At 44.1% G+C, this 15163-nt stretch overlaps 1 protein-coding gene and 1 non-coding gene across 8 annotated transcripts in view; both read left to right on the forward strand.

Moving 5' to 3' along the window:
* Window positions 1-1072: 1072 nt before the first annotated feature.
* The window catches only part of NCAPD2 (non-SMC condensin I complex subunit D2), a 33047-nt gene continuing 18956 nt past the window's right edge, over window positions 1073-15163 (forward strand). The window contains exons 1-6 of one of the 7 annotated variants that reach the window (XM_004448556.4): window positions 1073-1585; window positions 2731-2880; window positions 10823-10898; window positions 11178-11236; window positions 11722-11897; window positions 12207-12349. In XM_004448556.4, coding sequence (XP_004448613.1) covers window positions 2754-2880; window positions 10823-10898; window positions 11178-11236; window positions 11722-11897; window positions 12207-12349 — 581 coding nt within the window. In that variant the 5' untranslated portion in view covers window positions 1073-1585; window positions 2731-2753. Of the gene's footprint in view, window positions 2344-2730; window positions 2881-10822; window positions 10899-11177; window positions 11237-11721; window positions 11898-12206; window positions 12350-15163 lie in introns of all 7 variants that reach the window. The other 6 variants (XM_004448554.5, XM_012529263.3, XM_012529255.4 and 3 more) reach the window with 6 other exon arrangements.
* LOC111766780 (small nucleolar RNA U85) lies at window positions 11310-11637 on the forward strand. The gene has a single exon (XR_002798748.1). It is a non-coding gene; the product is annotated as a small nucleolar RNA U85 (small nucleolar RNA).

Here is a 15163-nt window from a genome sequence, read left to right on the forward strand (position 1 = left end):
TGTCGGTTAAAGTGTTTGTAGAGGTAGCTGATGCGTTTGTTAAGTTTGTGAAGATCATCAGCAAACATCCGATCCCCAACCATTTTCTTTTTTCTGATACAACGCTGCAATTCATTCCCCTTCCAGCCTCGAAGCCATCTAGGACCTTTGATTAGTTCTTTGGGGTGCTTTTCAAAGTTTCCTGTGAAATGTAAGAGAAGACTCTATTAGTTCCAAAATGAAAACCCAGCCTAGACCAGCTATATCTTCAACTGACAGTTTCATCTTCCTGAACAGCACCTGTAGACAAGTACAGAGTTAAGAGCACAAATTCTCAAGCCAGAGTGCTTGGGATACAAATTCTGACACTGTCATTTACTAGCTTTAGAAAACTTAATCTCTCTATGGCTCAATTTCCTCACCTGTAAAGTGAAAGGCTTATTACAAGGATTAAGTTGAGTTAGTATCTGTGTAAGGCACTCAGAACGGTGGCCAACACGATGTCAACGGCCACAAGTGTTTGCTCTTACTATTGAGCACGGACATCACACCCTACAAAGAAAACAATATAGTCTTTACGGCGTGATTACCATTTTGAATTCTGTACTAGAGGCTCAAGTCTTACCCAGGATCCCGATGTTGTCATATACCCCGAACATGGCTCTCTTCTCGTTCCAACGATCAACCACTTTAGGGGGTGGGAGGGTGAGCCTCACACGGGACAATCCAGGAACGCCTGGGGATGGGAAAGAAAGGGTATGAATCTGAGCCGCCTACTGATCAGTTCTCAGGGCGTCTTTCTAAATAAGCTACTTACCCAGAGAGAAGCTTCTGCAGGCCAAGGGCACCCATCCCCACAGGCTCCTGCCTGTCCCCCAAGAGAAGCTCCTTGCCATTGTCCTCGCCTTCCCCACAACAGTACTGTGCACGAGCCCAAGCGTGAGTAAAAGACGTAGTTCTCAAAGATATGACGACGGAGGGCCGCCCTCGCTGACTTCACACCGAAAGTAAGCTGGAGGCAGCCATTTTGGGCTTTTCCCAGGCAGCTCCGGGCGCAGGGCGGGCCTTGGCTCCTCCTTCCCCTGTCACAAGCTCCGCCCCCCGGGTTCCGGTGTCGATACACCTCAACATTTCTCGCGGAGGCGTTTCCGGCTTGCGGGCTGAGGCTTTAGAGTTCTTTGAGGTGAAAGGGGCCACTTCGTCGCTGTCTAGGGCGCCCCAAAACTGAAATCTCAAAAAAGCTCACCCTTTCATGTTTCATTGGGCGCCCCTCAACTGTGAGGGAGATGAAGGTCCGGAGCCTGTGGAACCCAGGGCTTCGGAGTTTCCAACAACTGAGCTAAGCCCTTTCTCTGAGCCTCACAACAGCCTTGAGCTAGACCTGTATTAACTCCACTTGACAGAGGAGGAAATCTGAGGCTCGGACCGCAAGGTGACTTGCCGGACGTCTCAAAGCGGAGGAGATGGCGGGACCTGGATTAGAGCCCAAGCCGCCTAACTCCCAGCCTGGACTTGCTTCCAGTCGCGGGAGTGACCGAGTGGGTCTGTGTCGCAGGAACACGCACTGCCCAGCTAGAAACGCGGGATCTGGCAGGGACCGTTCGGGGTAAGAGGCCCCCCGCAGCCGCGAAACGGCAGGGGGTGGGGCTCTGGGCCCAAAGCGTGAATCTAGGCCCCGCCTTCGGAGGCGCGGCGGGCGCTCCGCCTTCTGCGCTGTGATTGGCCGATCTCTCCGGAGAGCGTCGCCATTGGTCCCCGGGCAGTCGTTGAGATTTGAACTCTTTGTTGGTGGCTTCGCCCGCGCGCCGCCTGGCCGCGAGGCGGGGTCCTGTCCCCGCCGGCCGGGATTGGCCAATTTGTGGGCCGCTGGGAAGCCGCCTCGCTGATTGGTGCGTATTGTGCGGGCCCTGGTTTTTCCTTCCATTGCGGCCCGAAGACACGAGTCCGAGCGGCGGCGGGTGAGGGGCTCGAGTAAGGTGCGGTATTAATGGCGAGAGGGGAATGCGAGACTGGGAAAAGGGGGTATGGGCCAACCTGGCGCGGTGTTCGAGAGCGTACGAAAGGCAGGGAGGTCTAGTGGGGATACGCTTGAGGTGCGATGTGGTAGGAAGACGGACACGTCCACAACGGAATTTGTGTAATTCGGCCAAATCGCTTAACCTTTCTTAGCCTCTGTTTACTCATCTAAAAGGGGTTAAAGTATGCACTCCATAGGACTGGGTTGGGAGGACTGGATCAGGTATGATGCATTACTGTGGCCTAACAGAACCCGGCAGAGAGGAATCAAGTCATAAACTTTGATGTTCTCCCCTGCTGGAGCTAAGAAACCCACCAATTCATGCTGGACCCCTATTGTGGCCTCAGGTGAGACGTTCTCTCTATGCTCAAAGAGCTCTGACCTTAAAAATGGAAATATTCATGATAATTTTACACATCGATAGGCCACTTTACTGTTCTTTAAACACTTTCAGACATTTGGTCCTTAGAGCAACTTTGTGAAGTTATCAGAGATGAATAACCCCCATTTATTCATGAGGGGCAAGGGGCTAGGTGATAGGATCAAGTGGCAGAGTCACGACCAGAATTAGATTCTAGTCCAGGGTTGATCTTGTGCCTTATATCCTCTGAGATCATATTATCAGCTTGTTTTGGGACTAGAAAGCATTCTATATTGAAGGTGAGGAAAATAATAGAGCAAGGTAAAAAGGCCTTCCACATAGACCCTGACGTTTCTGCTGTTTGATTTCCCAGCCCTGTAAGCCAGTGGGAGAAGGATGTCTCCCCAGCAGTATGAGTTCCATCTGCCCTTATCCCCTGAGGAATTGTTGAAAAGTGGAGGGGTGAATCAATATGTTGTACAAGAGGTACTGTCCATTAGACATCTTCCCTCACAGCTTAGAGGTAAGACTATCTGCCACTGCTTAGCACTTCAAAACAACCATCTCACATGTAATTGCATTGTATCTCTTTTCCTCCGCACCATTAAGCTCCATGTTTTTCCTTTTCCCTACTGTTTTTTCCCCTAGCATAGTGTTGTTACATGATATGAAGAATACATTTATTAACTGCCTTCTCTGGATTATGCAATTAACAGTCTTGGTGTATGTAGTTACTCTTTGGGGGGAAAATTATTTTAGATCTTTATTCCTTTCCATAGGCCAAAATAAAGTTCTGGTGGCTTTAAGACTTATAGGAGAAGACAGCTTTCTCAGCTATCCTTTTTTTTTTTTTTTTTTAAGATTTATTTTTTATTTATTTCTCTCCCTTCCCCCCCCCCCAGTTGTCTGCTCTCTGTGTCCATTTGCTGTGTGTTCTTCTGTGACTGCTTCTATCCTTATCAGCGGCACCAGGAATCTGTGTTTCTTTTCATTGCATTATCTTGTTGTGTCAGCTCTCCATGTGTGCAGCACCATTCTTGGGCAGGCTGCACTTTCTTTCGCGCTGGGCAGCTCTCCTTACGGGGCACACTCCTTGCTCTTGGGGCTCCCCTATACAGGGGACACCCCTGCATGGCACGGCACTCCTTGCGTGCATCAGCACTGTGCGTGGGCCAGCTCCACACGGGTCAAGGAGGCCCCGGGTTTTGAACCACGGACCTCCCATGTGGTAGGCGGACGCCCTATCCATTGGGCCAAGTCTGCTTCCCAGTGCATCATTTTTTAATGATCACTTTTTTTAAGAGTCCCTTTACAACAATCGTGTTGCTGTGATGATTTTGGTGTATAGAATCCTAAACACAACGTCTACTATACATATACAAGATCAAGTCATTTAATTCATTCAACAAGTATTTACTGATCCTGTGCTATGTGCCAGGCACTGTTCTAGTCACTGAGGATGCAGTAGTAATAAAACACAAAAAGGCACATTTCTTTCTCTCAAGGCGCTTATAAACAATAAAATTGGTAATATGTCAGATGGTTGTAAGTGCCAAAGCGGAAAATAAAGCAAGTTAAAGGAGCTAGGGCATTACTGGATAGGAGTTGTCATTTTATGTTGAATGATAAGAGAAGGCTTGCCGATAGGTAATATTTGAGCAAAGACCTTAATTAAGGAAATGGAGAAGTCAACTATACACATTCTTGGGGGAAGGTCATTCCAGGCAGACAGAAGAGCCAGTGCAAAGGCCCTGGGTGGAAAAATGCCAATATGGTTAGAGTGAAGTAAACTAATAAAAGAGATCATGTGGAAAGTAGTACATATCATTCCAGAGTCATGTGCCTCGAAGTGTGTCCTCAGATCAGCAGCATTCATATGATCTTGGAGCTGTTGAAAATGTAGAATGTCATGGCCAACCCCACTGCTACTGAATCAGAAAATGTGCATTTTAAGAAGACCCTCCAGTAATTCAGGCACTCCTTTAAGTTTTAGAAGCACTAGTCTAGAGCTTTGTAGGTTATGGTAAGGACTTTAATTTCAAAGTGAGTGAGCTTTCAAGTAAGCCCTTGAGAGTTTTGAGCATAGGAGTGATAAGGTCTAATGTTTTAAAAGAATCACTGCTATATGGAGCATAGACTGTAGCAGGCAAGGGAATCAGATGCAGGGAGACTAGTTAAGAGGCTAATACAGTAACACCAGGTAGCTTGGACAGGAGTGACGACAGTGGAGGATGTAGAAGACTGGATCCTGAATATTTTTCCAAACTAGAGCCAACAAAATTGCCAATAGATTGAATTGTGTTTATGGGGTTAGAGAGAGAAGAATGTGGATTTTTTTTTTTTTTAGATTTTTTTTTTTTTCTCTTTCCCCCCCATTGTCTACTCTCTGTGTCCATTTGTTGTGTGTTCTTCTGTGTCTGCTTGCATTCTTGTCAGCGGCACCAGGAATCTATCTCTTGCTGCATCAGCTCTCCGTGTATGTGGTGCCACTTCAGGGCAGGCTGCAATTTTTTTGTGCGGGGCAGCTCTCCTTGCGGGGCGCACTCCTTACGCGTGGGGCATCCCTACGCTGGGGACACCCCTGCATGGCACGGCACTCCTTGCGCACATCAGCACTGTGTGTGGGCCAGCTTACCACATGGGCCAGGAGACCCTGGGTTTGAACCCTGGATCTCCTGTGTAGTAGGCAGACGCTCTATCAGTTGAACCAAATCCACTTCCTGAATCTGGATTTTTTATAAGGCTTTTTGATCTGCCATCTAGAAGAATGGAGTTGCCATTTACTGAGATGGAGAAGAATATGGGGAGAAGCAGGTTTAAACCATTGGTTATATGAGTGTGAAGTTTTGGGGCACATGCTTCTAAAGATAAATATTTGGGATTTAATACTTAGCCTGTAGATTGGAGTCCCTGTAGATAGAGAAGAAAAGTAGTCTGAAGTCTGAGACCTGATACAGTCCAACAAAATTTAGAGGCTGGGAAGATGGAGAAGAACCAGTAAAAGAAACTGAAGAGGGAAGCAGACATGGCTCAACTGATAGAGCATCCGCCTGCCATATATGAGGTCCAGGGTTCAAACCCAGGGCCTCTTGGTCCATATGGTGAGCTGGCCCATACTCAGTGCTGCCGTGCGCTAGGAGTGCCCTGCCACACAGGTGTCCCCTGCATAGGGGAGCCCCATTCGCAAAGAGTGCACCCCACAAGGAGAGCCGCCCCTTGCAAAAAAAACGCAGCCGGCCCAGGAGTGGCGCCACACACACACAGAGAGCTGACTCAGCAAGATAACACAACAAAAAGAGACACAGATTCCCAGTGCTGCCAAGAATGCAAGCGGACACAGAAGAACACACAGCGAATGGACATGAGAGAGCAGACAACAGGGGCAGAGTAGGGGGAGCAAGGGGAGAGAAATAAATAAAACAAATGTTTAAAAAAAGAGAGAGAGAGAACCTGTAGAGCAGTCATTGAGGCAGAGAGTGAACCAGGATGCCATATAGAAGCTAAATTAAGAGAATGTTTCAAAAAGGAAAAGAGAGGTCCACTGTGTCAATGTTCCTAATAGGTCATCAAGTAAAATTAGTACTTGCTAATGAACTTTGGATTTAACTGATCCAAGAGAGAAAAGCAGATGATGCCAGAAGAAGAGGAAACAATTATTGGAGCTATATCCTTTAGTAGGTGAGAAAGGGTGATCTTGTACAAGGAAAAGAAGGGCTTTATTAGAGCACTGACAATATATCAACAGTGGCAAGAGAGAAGTTGGGGTTTATGGGCACGGAGACAGGTAGTGCAGATAAACAGAAGTTCTATTCTGTCTGTTCCTATTTTCTCGGTAAAATAAGAAGTGAAGTCATTAAGAGTGAGGAGGAGAAGAAGGTCTTAAAAATTATGAACAGGGTGGCAGACTTGGCCCAGTGGTTAGGGCATCTGTCTACCACATGCGAGGTCCGCGGTTCAAACCCGGGCCTCCTTGACCCATGTGGAGCTGGCCCACGTGCAGTGCTGATGCGCGCAAGGAGTGCCCTGCCACGCAAGGGTGTCCCTGTGTAGGGGACCCCCACGCGCAAGGAGTGCACCCCATAAGGAGAGCCGCCCAGTGCGAAAGAAAGTGCAGCCTTTCCAAGAATGGTGCTGCACACATGGAGGGTTGACGCAGCAAGATGGTGCAATGAAAAGAAACACAGATTCCTGTGCCGCTGACAACAACACAAGTGGACAGAGAAGACGCAGCAAATAGACACAGAAAACAGACAACCGGGGTGAGGGGGGAGGTGGAGAGAAATAAATAAATAAATCTTTTTTTTTTTAAAGTTATGAACAGAAAAATGGTGTGAAACAGTTGCCAATAAGAAAGTGACTAGATCTGGGAATTTATAATAGACTTACCAGGAAATACTAAGGGCCCACTTATGACTAATAATCATGAATTTAAAGTGAGACTAGTTGGCATGGTTGTGTTTTTCTTAGGCCATTTATACTTATGTGGTTACATGAATGGAATTAGCAGAGAGTTGGATTTAACCCATATTTGCCAGGAATAAATGGGTTGTTAATAATTGGAAAAGGTTAGATATAAATGACTAACAATAGAAGAATAGTAAATTAAGACATGTACATTCAGTGGAATATTATGCAACCATTAAAAATTGTTTATATAGGTTTTATAATTATGCTTGGAAAATGCTTATCATAATGTAAAATTTTAAAAAGCAGAACAAAAAAGTGACTGTGATATGAACTTAAACATAGAAAAATGACACATAGAAAATAGAATAGAAAACTTTAACTAAAGATTTTAACAATGCTTGTTCTTTCCCTTTTTCCATTTCCCTTTATTTTCCAGATTATAGAAGGAGGTTTTTTTGGTTTTGTTTTGTTTTGTTTTGTCTTTAGGATAGGCAAGGGAGTAAAGAGTTTATTAAGAAATAAGAAAACTAGAAAAGTACAGTCTGAGGCATAGACTGCGGGCATGCTGTAGGTGAGACATGCTGTTAAAAAATTATATAGCCCTCATACTGCCTTGGCACTCTTGCAGTTTGTAAGGCTTAATTAGACTCTTCTCCCCTGTATTATACTTAAGTTTTTATATAGAATCAGTACAATCTTAGAGTGAAGAGCACTGAGTTTGGGAATCAAAAATCCTCTATTTTCAAAATGTAATATAAATAGTAACAAATAAAACTGGCTGCATTACAAATGTATGACATAACCACAGTAAAGAAGGTGGAGAAATAAAGAACTAACCTAAGTAACTTTGTTTTGTTTTGTTTTTTCCTCCCCCCCTCTCCCCACCCTACTGTTTTTGCTGTCTGTGTCCATTCACTGTGTGATCTTGTGTGTCTATTTCTTTTTTTGTCTTCTCGTTTTCTCCTCTAGGATTTACCAGGATTCAATCCTGGGGACCTCTGATGAGAGAGTTTCCCTGTCACTTGCTCCACCGCAGTTCCTGGTTTCTCTTGCGTCTCACCTTCACTCTCCCCTTCGGTCTCTCTTTTTGTTGTGTCATCATCTTGCTGCTTGGCTTGCTACACGGGCACTGGCTAATTAACTTTGAAAATTAGTATTTTAATATATTTCATAAGCAAAAAACCTTTACACATATACTGTAAACTAAGTAAATTTGTTTTTCACAGGGGTATGGGTTAGCAATACTGAAACTGTTTATGTATATACTAAAATTACATAAATAAGTAAATCTATTGCTGTATTGTCGACAATTAGAACTAGGTTTCTCACTGCTAAGAAAGTTATAAATAAGGTAGTGGGGGGATAGAGTACATCCTGAGGTTTAGGTCAGAGTTGGAAGTATCAGTCTGAACTCATGTTTATAATATATATTTAGAAACATATATATAGATGTGTATGTACATATAAAAATATATATCCTACTGATATGTATGCCAGAGTATATATATGTCTACTGAGAGTTCCTAAAAGTAGTGATGCCCCAGTAGCAATGAGCCTAACTCAGGCCTGGAGCTTGCTTGGTTTCTAAATACCTTGGTGTTCTAAGTGGTATTTAGAACAACCAGGACTCTTGAGAGTGGTTGATTCCAGGGGTGGCCCAGGGAAAGTAAAGGTTAGCCTGAGGTAAGGAAGTACTTAGAAAGTGAAGGGAAGGAAGCAGACTTGGCCCATTGGTTAGGGCATCCATCTACCACACGAGAGGTCCGCTGTTCAAACCCCGGGCCTCCTTGACCCGTGTGGAGCTGGTCCGTGTGCAGTGCTGATGTGCTCAAGGAGTGCCCTGCCATGCAGGGGTGTCCCCACATAGGGGAGCCCCACGCACAGGGAGTGCGCCCTATAAGGAGAGCCGCCCAGCGCAAAAGGAAGTGCAACCTGCCCAAGAATGGCGCCGCACACACAGAGCTGACACAACAAGATGATGCAACAAAAAGAAACACAGATTCCTGGTGCCGATGATAAGGATAGAAGCAGTCAAAGAAGAACACACAGAGAGCAGACAACGGGGGTGGGGGGGGGATAAATTTTTAAAAAAGGACACAGGCCAAATTGAAGGCATTCCCAGTGGTCAAATCTGGGACAGTTTGAGCAACAAAATAAATAGTAGTAATGGATTAAAACAATGAGAATAAAAGAAATAGCCATGAGTCCATTCTTATATAAATAAATAATTGAATAAATAAATCAGGTGAAAGGGATAACTGATTCTTACAGTAGCATTTCTATTAGTGAGTGCAGAAGGAATGATGGAAATAGAAAATTACCATTTGGTAAACACCACAGTAATAATTGTGGCAGGCAGGAATCATTGATGGATGCTTAAAATTAGTAGGCAAAATGTAATGAGAGGGAAGCAGATTTGGCTCTACTGATAGAGCCTCCACCTACCATATGGGAGGTCCAGGGTTCAAACCCAGGGCCTCCTGACCTGTGTGGTACACTAGCCCACGTGCAGTACTGATGCACACAAGGAGTGCCGTGTCACACAGGGGTGCCCCCCAGCATAGGGGAGCACCACGCACAAGGAGTGCGCCGCATAAGGAGAACTGCCACACGCAAAAAAAAGTGCAGCCTGCCCAGGAGTGGCACCGCACACACGGAGAGCTGATGCAGCAAGATGACGATGCAACAAAAAGAGACACAGATTCCCAGTGCCGCTGACAAGAATGCAAGCGGACACAGAAGAACACACAGTGATTGAACCCAGAGAGCAGACAACTGGGGGGAGGGGGAAGGGGAGAGAAATTTTTTTAAAAAATGTGATGAGAAATATTTGCCTATTTTCAAAGTATCTCCCCATAAGATACTTATTAACTGCAAAGAGGAAAATAGTAACTACAGTGAAGAAGCCTGGCAGACACTGCCTTAACCCAGTGATCAAAAGTAACATGACTAGTAATAAAGATATAGCGGCATAAGGTACCTCCCGAAATGATGTACTGAAAAGCACTCAACCTTTCCTTGTGTAGTAATCTTGCCAAAGTGTATAACCTCAATCCAATAATAAGAAAACATCAGCCAAACCAAAATTGAAAGGCATTCTACAAAATAACTGGCCAGTGCTCTTCAAAAGTACCATGGCCGTGAAAGGCAAAGACTAAGGAGCTGTGCAGATTGGAGGAGACTAAGAAGATAGGACAACTAAATGCATTGTTAGATCCTGAATCAGAAAAGACATAACTAGGACAATTGGCAAAATTCAAATAAGATCCATGATTAGTTAGTAGTATTTTGAATTAATGTTTATTTCTTGGTTTAAAATAGATCATTCTATGGGAAATGGATGTGACTCAAGCGATTGGGCTCCCATCTACTATATAGGGGGTCCTGGGTTTGGTTCCCAGGGCCTCCAAGTGAAGGTGACCTGGCCCATACCACAAGCTGATGCAGCAAGAGGTGGCTCAAGCAATTAAATGCCTCTCTCCCAATTTAGAGGTCCTAGGATTGGTTCCCTGTGCCTCCTAAAGAGAAGACGAGAAGAGAAGACAAGCAGACACAGAAGAACATTCAGCTAGTAGACAGCAGACAGCAGAGGGGGGGAATAAATTTTTTTTTTTTAAATAGATCATTCTACTATGGTTATATAAGATGATAGCATTATCTGGGGGATGGGTACAGGAACTCTATGGGTTTTTTGGTAACTTTTTAATTTCAAAAGAAAAGGAGAAAAAGATCCTAGGTTTATGTTTACTACTAAACTGTATGTTTGACAAATCACATAACCACTCTGAGATATCATTTCTTTTCCCATGAAATAGGCATAATTATGTCTGCTTTATCTAGCTCAGAGGTGAAGCTCAAGTGTAGCTTTGTCCATTGTAAAACAACAGAAATATAAGGTATCATTATTATTTTGATAGGTTATATTGAAATGAATTGGCTGCCTCTTTTTGTCATTCTACCAATAAAAGCAATTAACCTAATTTTCTACCATGGATAGAATTTACAAAAAAAAAAAAGGCCTCTCCCCTCTTATTGATCCTTTTCTTTCTCTTTTTTAGCATTTCAGGCTGCTTTCCGAGCTCAGGGACCCCTGGCTATGCTGAAGCACTTTGATACTATCTACAGCATTTTACAGTAAGTAAAGTACCCAGATGATACTTTAAAGGGAACAAATAGCTGTTTGTCCTAATTTTGCATATTAGTCCTGAAATTCTAAATAATAAGTTCACTAATAAATAGTTCTGGGTTCTCATATTTCTACTGATGACCATTTACCCCAGCTTACCACCATATTTATCCCATTGAGCAATTTCACATGTATTTTTAAACATTCAGTTTCTCTGGTTAGATATAATCTGTTAGAATGGGCTCTGCAGGTTCCTGTCTCACCCCTGTACTTTCTTACCCTCATAGTCACTTTCGAAGTATAGATCCTGGCCTGAAGGAAGATACTCTGGAGTTCCTGATAAAAGGTGTTAATGGGTCAGGGATAGGGGATGGAAGGTGTTTTTTTGTTGTTTGTTTACTGTTTTCCTGCATTTATCAGCCACATGATGATATCAGGGCTGTTGTGATTCAGTTGGTTTGGTTAAGTCTGGGGACCTTTGACCTATTAAGGTCTGGAATCTTGGTGGACAATACAGAGTTATGTGTGTTCACTGTAAGGGCGGACCAATAAGAATTTTTTCCTACTTTTGAGCTACCTCTCTTTAATAGGGGTAATTCTTCCAGTTGCCAGGGAGAAATTGTGGTAACTGGAGTGAGAGAGTAGGGATAGGTATATTTAGGGTATCGGGGTCAAGGGTCCCAAAAGACTTAGCTTGTGCTATGGCCACTGAGAGATGAAACACAGATCTTTGGTAATCTGATGGCTGCACATTCTGGGTACTTTGAGGTTGGGTTTATGAGGAAAGTGAATGAAACTGACTCCTAGATTCTGCCACTGCACCCCTTGCAGTGGTATCCCGCCATTCCCAGGAACTTCCAACTGTCCTGGATGATGCAACTTTGAGTGTATTAGATAGAAGCGCCCATCTAAATGCCCTCAAAATGAACTGCTATGCTCTGATCCGCCTCTTGGAATCCTTTGAGACCATGACCAGCCAGACAAGCCTCATGGACCTTGGTGGGAAGGTAATTGGAGTTCCTGACTTGCTTGTTTTGGAGGGGAATAAGGGAGGTGGGGGGAGGGTAAGGAAGATGATGGGAAAGAAGAGACTCCAATGATTCTGAGGATCCTTTCTGTCATCATTCAGGGTTTATGAGGAAGTACTTAAAAGCATTACAGCATATCCTTCCCTGACAGCTTTTGCATTTCGGAACATAATTTTCTGTATCATCTTCTACCTAGTCTTCATACTGGATAGTTCGGGCACTCAAACTTGCAGATCTTGACTCTCCATTTTCTTATTTTTCCCTAAATGTATGCATGATCCTTTTCAGGGTAAGAAAGGCCGAATCAAGGCAGCCCATGGCTTTGACTGGGAAGAAGAGAGGCAACCAATACTTCAGCTTTTAACTCAGCTGCTCCAGTTGGACATTCGTCACCTGTGGAACCACTCAATAATTGAAGAGGAATTTGTCAGGTGGGTAATTAAGATGGCTACAGATAATACTGAGCTGTGAAGAATGAGGGCTCTCTTACCAGATATCCCTTTTAAGTACTCCATTTTATGCCTCAGCTCTATCTCTACTAAATATAAGTATAATCATAAGATTGAGTTGTTAGGAAATAGGTGCTGGAATGTTCGAAAGTGCTTTGAATTTCACATCTTTAATGTCCATTTATTCATTCATGAAGCAGTATTTACTGAGAATCTCCTAGGTTTATAGGCACTGGACATAAAAATTTATACCCTCTTGGAATTTGTATTAGAGAAGGGAAGACAATTTTAAAAATAAGTAAAATATGTAGTATATTTTATGATTTGTTACTGTGGAGAAAAATAAAGTAGAGGAAGGGATAAAAATTTCAGTGGAAAATTGTGATTTTAAATCACAATTGTTCTTGTAAGACTTCTTTGAGATAGTGACATTTGAGCAATGATCCAAAGGGCATGAATGAGTGCTATGAGGATATCTGGAGAAAAAGCATTGCAGGAAAGGAAACATGAAGTGCAAAGTCTCAGAGGAGGGTGTGTGTCCAGTGGGTACATGTAATAGAAGTGAGGCCAGAGAGGTGGCAGCTGATGAGGGTAAGAGGGTAAGGAGCTACGAGATCAGGGGAGCAGTGGGGAAGCCAAACTGTGGAACCTTGTCAGCCATCATGATGACTTGGGCATCTCCTCAGAGTGGGATGGGACCAGTGGAAGTTTCCCAGCTGGGCAGTGAGGAGGTTTGACTTGCACTTCCCAGAGTCATCCTAACTATTATGTTGAAACAGACTATGGAGGGAAAGTGGGACAGGGAGCGACCAGTTGGGAAGCTGTTGCAATAACTCAGGCAAGAGATGATGGTGTCTTAGACTAAGGAGTAGCAGTGGAAATGGGGATTCTGAATTTTTTTTCTTTAGAGTTTACAGGATTTGCTGACAGATTGGGTGTGAGGTATGAACATTTGGAAAACTGGAGCTGTCAGAAATTGAGATGCGAGGAAGGCTTTAGGGGCATATTTGTGGGGGAAAATCAGGAGTTGTGTTTTGGACATACAGTTTTTTTGTAGGGTTGTTTTTATTGTAGTAAAATATACATAACACAAAGCCATTTTAATCCTTTTTAAATGTACAAGTCAATAAGTGGCATTAAATACACCGACAATGTTGTATAACTTTCACCAGTTTCCAGAACATTTTCATCATCCCAGAGACTGTACCCTTTAAGCAATAACTCGTATTACTTCCTCCCTGCCAGCCAATAGTAAGCACTATTCTACTTTCTGTCTCTGAATTTCCCTATTCTAGATACCTCATGTAATTAGATTTATATAGTATTTGTCCTTTTGCATCTGGCTTATTTCACTTAGTACACTGTTTTCAAGATTCATCTGTGTTGTAGCATATATCCAAACTTCATTCATTTTTATGCCTGAATAATGTTTCATGGTATTTAGATGGTACATTTTGTTTATCCATTCATCTCTTAATGGACACTTGGGTTGTTTCCACCTTTTGGCAATTGTGAATAATGCCGCTGTAAACATCCATATACAATACCTATTCAGGTCCCTGCATTCAATTATTTTGGGTATATTCTGGAATACAAAGTTTGAATTGCTTACATCTTTACACCCAAGTAAAGATGTCAGATTCATTTGTGGTTTTTTTTTTTGTTGTTGTTTTTAAGATTTATTTATTTATTTCTCTTCCCTCCCCCCCCACCCCAGTTGTCTGTTCTCTGTGTCTATCCGCTGCTTGTTCTTCTTTGTCCGCTTCTGTTGCCGTCAGCGGCACGTGAATCCGTGTTTCTCTTTGTTGCCTCATCTTGCTGTGTCAGCCCTCCGCATGTGCGGCGCCATTCCCGGGCAGGCTGCACTTTCCTTCGCGATGGGTGGCTCTCCTTACGGGTGCACTCCTTGCGTAGGGCTTCCCTACGCCGGGACACCCCTGCGTGGCAGGGCACTCCTTGAGCGCATCAGCACTGCGCGTGGGCCAGCTGCACACGGGTCAAGGAGGCCCGGTGTTTGAACCACGGACTTCCCACGTGGTAGACAGACGCCCTAACCACTGGGCCAAGTCTGCTTCCCCAGATTCATTTGTTGAATGTACAAATATACATTTGAGAGTATAATGGTATTTATATAAATGGTACTTAAAGCCTCGTGAGAATAAGGTCACTAAATCACTACTTGTAGCTAGAACAGAGCAGAAATCCAAGGACTGTACCCTGGGGCACACCAGCATTAAGAGGATAAGGAGGGAAACGGACTTGGCCCAGTGGTTAGGGCGTCCACCTACCACATGGGAGGTCCGCGGTTCAAACCCCGGGCCTCCTTGACCCTTGTGGAGCTGGCCATGCGCAGTGCTGATGTGCGCAAGGAGTGCCGTGCCACGCAGGGGTGTCCCCCGTGTAGGGGAGCCCCACGCGCAAGGAGTGCGCCCCGCAAGGAGAGCCGCCCAGCGTGAATGAAAGTGCAGCCTGCCCAGGAATGGCGCCGCCCACACTTCCCGTGCCGCTGACGACAACAGAAGCGGACAAAGAAACAAGACGCAGCAAATAGACACAGAGAACAGACAACGGGGGGGAGGGAGGGAATTAAATAAATAAATAAGTCTTTTAAAAGAAAAAAAAAAGGATGAGGAACAAGTAGCACAAGAAACTGAGAGGAGTCTGGTGTGATACAAGCCAAATGAAGCGTATATTTCAAGAAGAAAGGAGTGATGGGCTGAAAGGTCAAAGTAAAATGAGGCCCAAATTTAAATTTAGCTTTGTCCTATCTTTTATTATATATATTCGGGTTCTGTA

Source organism: Dasypus novemcinctus, chromosome 20 (assembly GCF_030445035.2).
Source record: "Dasypus novemcinctus isolate mDasNov1 chromosome 20, mDasNov1.1.hap2, whole genome shotgun sequence".
Lineage (NCBI taxonomy): Eukaryota > Metazoa > Chordata > Mammalia > Cingulata > Dasypodidae > Dasypus > Dasypus novemcinctus.